The sequence below is a fragment of the Penaeus chinensis genome, chromosome 2 (assembly GCF_019202785.1).
Source record: "Penaeus chinensis breed Huanghai No. 1 chromosome 2, ASM1920278v2, whole genome shotgun sequence".
Taxonomy (NCBI): domain Eukaryota; kingdom Metazoa; phylum Arthropoda; class Malacostraca; order Decapoda; family Penaeidae; genus Penaeus; species Penaeus chinensis.
Window position 1 is genome coordinate 10,832,587 of NC_061820.1, and position 7,500 is coordinate 10,840,086.

A 7,500-nucleotide genomic window follows, 5' to 3' on the forward strand; every position below is an offset into this window, starting at 1 on the left:
TATATTATTAAAATTCCAAGTAAATCTCCTATCAGATAAGGATTTAATATTCCTTGGAAATGGCATACAGATTATTGGAAGAAAATATAGAGTTGGAATGTCAGATAAATTTTATTCACAATATCATTATCTTATGTTACTATCTGTTTTCACACATAATAAATTTTGTTCAGTATACCTACTGACTTCTATCTTTGAATAGCATACCTTGATGTTATGATTATTCTCTTTCAAAAATGCAAAGAGAGGAAACAAAACCAGAAGCATGAAAAAATACTCTACCCCTTTGATACTGCAATAGAAAGCCCAATTATACACCCAAAAACGGTTGATTGAAGATAGGACTGTAACTGTCTTATCTTTAAGTAGACCTGTTTTGTGTATAGTGGTTTAAAATCGGATACTGACGAAGAAGTATTATTTCACAAAAGTGGCATATATTTTTGTATTCCATTGCACCATATTATGGCAGAAGACTAAGCTGAATTAATTAAAATGTAAAGATTGTTCATACTATTTATTTCCTGTAGGCTAGGCTTGAGGATTTTGTTTAGAGATAAAGAAGGCAAATGTATCAAAAAGGGAAAGAGAGAGAAAAAAAATAAAATTACAGTAATGCTGATCTTTTTAATTAGGAAATGAAGCTATTTATTTAACTGATACTTATATTCTTGAAGTTCAGTAACAAAACCATATATGGTTAGTTACTTTTTCCTTTATCTTTTACCATTTTTTTGTTTGAAGGTAAAGATTGTAATTATTATCTATGAATTAATCTTTGTTTATTGATACTTTTTATCAGCACTGATATTATTAAACAATTGCATGAGGACATAGGATTTTCTACTTGAACTGACATAAATATAGAAGATAACTTGTATGATAGTATGTAGAAAAGGTATGAGTGAGAGTGACTAACTTTAGAAAGCACAAGATGTAGTTGACACTTTGTAATTATGTATTATTCAAAATGTACTGTTAAATTTCTTGCTTTGTGAACACCTTTTCTATTGTTGTTACTGTAAACTCCGTCATGTCATTATATAAGCAGATTACAAGCAATGGGTATGTAAATTCTCTCTCTCATAATTAGAAAGGAAAAAAAATGCATGTTCGCTTAGCAAGATTGCTTTATTGTAAAGATTTAAGTTTTCCGTAATGCTGACTTGACTTATCCTTTAAATAATGAAAGTGAATAGTTATAAAGAGTAAGCTAACCCTAATGATAATTAATTTGGAAAATGTTAATAGCCATTTAGATATATGCAATTATGATATTGAGTAAGAGGATATTAAAACAAGAAATACACACTAATTTCTATGAAGATTAATTTCATTAATTTTCTTACCCTAGGTATGGCTACCATGCAATCCCAAGTATGTCACAACTGCATCTGCATATGATCAGCCAGGATTTTGACTCACCATGTCTGAAAACCAAACGCCATTGGAATTCTTTCAATACTCGGTACTTCCTTGACAGTGCGGGTAAGTTTTATGGCATATTTTGTTGAGGTGTTGACTTTGTTATGGAATATCGTGTGTGAAAATAGTTTCGTTTGATATAATAGTTATTAGGTATTTCCATCAGATCATCTTATTAAAAAAGTATCTGAGGCTTATTGTATTTATATTATTACTATGTCCCTTTTTTAATGACTAGAATTATAATATATTATTCAATTCTTTATACCCACACATATGTGTTATGACTTAGAGATTATCTTACATTTTTTGTTTTATTTAATTGTTAAATTAATATCTCTTATTTTCCATTTGATTTATTTTTTTCCTAAGATGTAGCCTTTTTTCTAAGCCCCCCTTTTTTTTTTTTGTATGTACTGCCACAATTTATTAGTATGTACTGAATATAATCCTTTTAGTTTTAGTACCTTCTGTGATCATGAAATTTAACCTGTTGGATCCAGATTAGGTAGTTATCTTATTATATAAAAATTTGGGTAAAGGATGGGTCATTAGAATGTTTAATTGCGGAAAAAAAAATAACTGAGGAACGGGTGACGGGAATATCTGATGAAGGGAAAATTTTTGCCGTGTGTTGGTGGATGGAGATGCCTTCTCATAAGCGCACAAACCATTTGGAGTGAGATTAATTTAGTAGGCCTTCAGGAAGAGGCTCTTTCACAAGCTCCTACAGGATTTCTACCAGTCCACAAGGGTGACATTAACCACCAGTAACCATGGCTGGGAGAGGGCTGTCTCCAGAAAGGACACAATGTCCACTTATAGGGACCTATTTCTACCTGCCATTACTGGCGGTGCAGGGTGTTAGGGAAAACTAAATAATGCTAGAATATAAAGAATATAAAAAAATAACACAATTTGACTTAGTGTAAACTACCTGTAGAGATAATATGTAGTCAACGAAAATAGTCTATTATCATTTTAATACAGCATAACAAATAACAAATATAGACCTCGGAAAATGGCAGAACTGCCAAAACACAACTGCAGAAATAAGGGTTCATAGCACTGAAATGATTAGGCCATTGCTTTTTAGAATTAAACATAATTTTTCTCAAAAAAAATTTTTCTTCACAACTTCAGATGTAATCCGCTGTTTGGAAGAACGTGGAATGGTGGTGACGATGACCCCCTTAGCAGGAGAGAAGTTATTAGACCAACCCCTTAAGTGCCACAAGTGTATATATTCTCCACAGAATATGCCCAAATTGAAGCAGCATCTTTATAAACACATAAATAACTAAGAACTGAGTTTTGTATCACATTCATTGTCTTTTTGGAGTGTGTTACTAAAGCATAAAAGATGTATTGGAGCAAGACCTTGAGGATTTGGTAAATTCTTTTAACAATAAGCTGCCTTAATGAACACCTTAGATAGAATTAAGCTTAACCTGAAGTCCCAGTGAATTCATGGATCAGCACAAAATACACATCAGTCGTATGTAACAATAAGGCTTGCATTAAAAGATTCTCGTCAGTGATAAAAGAAAATTTTATTTGGTGTAGGAATTTCATATATGCAGTTTTAGAACATGGGATATGTTCTGTTTAACACTTGATAGTCATAAGAACTTTATTCACTGAATTTGAATCACTGATGATAAAAGTATCTTGTGTGCCTATAAATGTCTTTTTTGTAGATGGTTTATTATTTGTATTTTCCATTATCTGCCACTGATTCTCTGTGGATTCAATTAGTGGAATTTTAAAGTGCCATGAAATAGTACTAGGTAAATGTTAATGAGTCATGGTGGTAGGTATTCTCAACTTTATACTTTTTACTAAAGAAGAATGCAAGTTCTTGTCTTTGGAAAGTCAGTGATTATACTTTTTAAAATATTAATGGATTATGGTAGTGATCTGACTGTTGTTTATAGCAGTGTTTGAAGTTTTTTTTCTTACACATGTCCCCACTGCGTGTGTGAAATATAATTCTCTGATTGAACCACATCTCTGCACTGGAGAAGAATTCTTATTATTCCTATGCTTTACAATTATCCAGTGATATGCGATTATTATGCAGTGAAATAATGTATACACAAATAGGAAATAAAACTACATATAAGAAGATGGTATTTACAATTTACACTATTATTGTTTAATGGATGCAACTTCTGTATAATAATAATGTACTCTCTTTTTTTGTATACTGTAAGATGAATATAGTTGAAGCAAACAAGTTTCTTAACAATACTTCATAGCCTCTAATGGTTTCCATTATTATGGTAAGGTAATCTGTTCCATCAGTAGAGTAATAATGTAAGCAGTATTATGTTTGTCCTAATGTTGAAAATTACTCTTGGTATCAGGTGGACTGCATAGACATTTGAGCTATGAAGCAAAATGTAGTTAATCTAAGAAGACTTTTTTTTTTTTTTACAAGTGGTACTTAAATATAGCAATTTTAGGTTTGCAGTCAATAAGTTTTGTATAATTCAATAAATGGTTGGCACTAGCAAGGAAAAACAGGAAGGTGAAATTTTATATATCTATATACAATTTTGTATTATTGTGTTATTTGGTTCTTATTTATGATATGTTAATTGTTATATTGCAGATATGGAGTTGCTTTTGAATAAGCTTGGATTCTGATATAGCAGTATATATGTCTGTTAAGCATAAGAAAAATTGTTTTCATCTCTGTTACTAGCTGTATAGGTATTTTTTGTTATTTTGAATATCTATATTATTTAATAAAAATTAATACTGATATTTTTTCATTATTAAAAAAAGAAAAAGAAATCAGAATGTTTATATTCCTAAACTGCACAGTAGATCCTCATGCACAGGAGCCGCACATGGAAACTAACAAAGAAATTGTCCCTGGAATGAAGCTCAAGGAGTGTTATAATTATAAAGAACTGCCTTGAAAACATCTGTGAATGTTTTACTATATACTTGACATTATGTTTTTGGGTGCTTATCTAATGAAAAAAGGTAATGTGCTGTTTGTGCAATATCCTATTCGTATAATGTTCTAATTCACAGAATGTCATGTCCATTGAGTAGCATGTGGCTATGTTTATATTACAATTTTTTTTATTGGATTACTTGTTCATAGAGATGTAACATCAGAATTATTTTCTCAGATTCTAGAAAAAAATTATAGCATACAGTTAATAATTGAGTATAAAAGGTATGAATGAGAATGAATATCTTCACAATACAAGAGATGTATTTGACCGGTCAAATACATCTCTTGTATTGTGAAGATATTCATTCTCATTATACCTTTTCTACATTTGTCAACATGAACACGGTTAATAATTGAGATTATTATTATTATTATCTTTTTTTAACTGTTATCCCTTTTGTAGAAATTATTGCTTGGATTTTTCTATTGCACTGCTGTATCTGTTATAGTATCTTTCACCTATCTGATATTGGTAGTTTTTCTTGCTTTGTTCTCATCCTGTAGATGTTGCATTATTACCCAATTTTTAATTTATAATTAATGTAAAGAGATAGGTACTTTTGTAAATTTTATATATTGGTCTTGAGCCACAGAATAGGAAACACTAAATCAGCATTTTAGCAATTAGGTTTATGTAAAATATATACATTTTTTTCAAAATGTGTGTGTGAGCGTGAGTGTGAGCGTGTCCGTGTGTGTGTGTGTGTGTGCGCGTGTGTGTGCATGTGTGTGTACATTTGTGCATGCATGTACCTGAATATGTGTTTGTACTTGCCCTTGTGCATGTAGGTGTGCATGTGCTTGTGTGTATATGCATATGTTGGTATGGATATGGATGGATAAAATAATTATGTAGATGAAGCAGCATAGCATGTCATTACATTGAGAATGGAAGCCAATAATCCACTGATTTATTGCTCATAGTCCCCACCTCCTTTAACCCCTTGCTTGTCCTACCATAGAGCAACATACTAGATCCTCAAATTGGTAAAGCAGATAGAGCTTCATTACATTAAACTATTCGTATTCTGTCTTCAAGGCAAAAGCCTGATATAGATGGTTGCAATTACACAATAGCGCTATTTCAAATTTCCATGGGGAGGGCAAGTATTGTCTTCGAGGTCCACATCTTGTCAGCCCTACCCCAGATCCTGGCTAGCCTGATGGGATGGATATTAAGACTTGACATTCTGTAATTATGACACAAAGGACTCATTGGAAACTAAAGACCAATACAATAAACTTCAACTATGCATCTATCGATGTGGCTTGAAAACATGCATCATTTCTGTATGATTTGAAAATCTCATAATTTTATAAAAACATTATCAACTGTGGTTTTATAACAAGTAGATATTTAAATATTTAATGCCTTAAATGTCATGTAAAACTATCACATATAAATTGTGCAACATGAAAAAATGAACTTGACACAATGGAAATAAAACAAAAGGGTTTGGGACACAACCAAAAATGAGACACAAGGAGTAAGCTCAAATCTTCCTTGCTTTAGCTGCTCCATACAAATATCAGTAGAAAGGAATAATGGTTCCTACTTGCACTGTATTTCTACAGCTCACTTGGGTTTCCTGTGGTGTCCTCCCTTTCCATTGATGCCCATACCATATGTTAATATTCCTTGACCTATTGCCGCCGGGGAAATTGAATAAAAAATGGGTAAAATGCTGTGCTCATTTTTTATATTTTTGTGAAATGTTTCTGTATATAGATGGCTCTGCTAATGCTTAGCCACAAAGGAGTCAATTAGTAGATCTTGTGACCTTACCTGATATCACCTTTCCTTGAGTTATCGTATTTTTTACTAGTGCTATGAATATTGATGGACGTATTATTTTTATTATAAACATTACAATTACTATAATGTTATAAACATTAGTAACAGCAAAATAAGATAACGTAAAATATTTTCATAAATCAGTGAAAATGGTGAACGGGCGAGACAGGCACTACTCGTAATTGGCTTATTGGTGACTTAGTACAAGTGTAGCCATCTATGTGTAAAAACAATTAAACAAGTAAACTCACAGTGGGCATGGCATGTACGTACATGCCATGCCCGTCGGCAATGGGTTAAATTTGTCAAAACATATCTGTAGTTACTTTTTCATACAGTGCTGTAAAAATCCTCAGTCGTAATTTTTTTCTGATACAAGACTGATTTGAAAATGCTATAAACCGTATTGATAAAATATAATTTCTGAAGATCCTCTTCATGTGATGTTCTCTATTTGTGCATCCATGTAACTACAAAGGTGATAAAATGTGCAATTTTTTTTCTGTTCCCCCCCCATTTTTATTCTGTTATATGCTAAACAATTCATGCAACAAATTACATTACACAAATAAAAGAAAGCAATCATTTATGATTGGATATTTTAAAATTACAATAATGAAAGATAAATAAACAAACAATATAAATATTTTGTCTGTTTTATCTTGGAATTATATTCTTGCTCATGTAGGGAATAATCAACTTCAAATCTAATTTTAAAGAATGAAAGAAGAAGAAAGGGAAGAAAATACTAAGAACACATGATATTCTTTTTTTTTTTTTTGTGGGGCATTTAATTTAACAAAAATTATTGTGGTTCTCATAGCAATTTATCCCCCCCAATCCTTTGCTTAATACATAACAGTTGTTGTGGGGGAGGGGGTTAGGAGATGGGACTGAGGCCCAATGTTGGGGATCATGCCTTCTTTGGCCCTTAGCCCTCGCCTCGGCTAATTTTGCATGGTCTTTACTTCTCCTTTCCTTTTCCTTTTCTTCTCCTCCTTTCCTTTTCCTTTTCTTCTCCTCCTTTCCTTTTCCTTTACTTCTCCTCCTCTCCTTTTCCTTTTCTTCTCCTCCTTTCCTTTTCCTTTTCTTCTCCTCCTTTCCTTTTCCTTTACTTCTCCTCCTTTCCTTTTCCTTTTCTTCTCCTCCTTTCCTTTTCCTTTTCTTGGTCCCCTTGTTCTGTCTACTAAACTCATTTTTGCCATTTACACCACAATACTTTATTATACAGCTCCCTACTCCCTTCACTTCTATCAACCTTCACCTTATGCTATGCCCCATCAGCGCCCCCTCTCTACCCATTTTC

The 7,500-nt window shown here is 32.2% G+C and overlaps 1 protein-coding gene across 1 annotated transcript in view; it reads left to right on the forward strand.

Annotated features, from left to right (window-relative positions):
- Window positions 1-4,195, forward strand: part of LOC125036254 (aprataxin-like) — a 7,233-nt gene extending 3,038 nt beyond the window's left edge. The window contains exons 3-4 of the mRNA XM_047628735.1: window positions 1,355-1,488; window positions 2,569-4,195. Of these exons, the coding sequence (XP_047484691.1) occupies window positions 1,355-1,488; window positions 2,569-2,729 (295 nt within the window). The 3' untranslated portion in view covers window positions 2,730-4,195. The remainder of the gene's footprint in view (window positions 1-1,354; window positions 1,489-2,568) is intronic.
- Window positions 4,196-7,500: the final 3,305 nt, after the last annotated feature.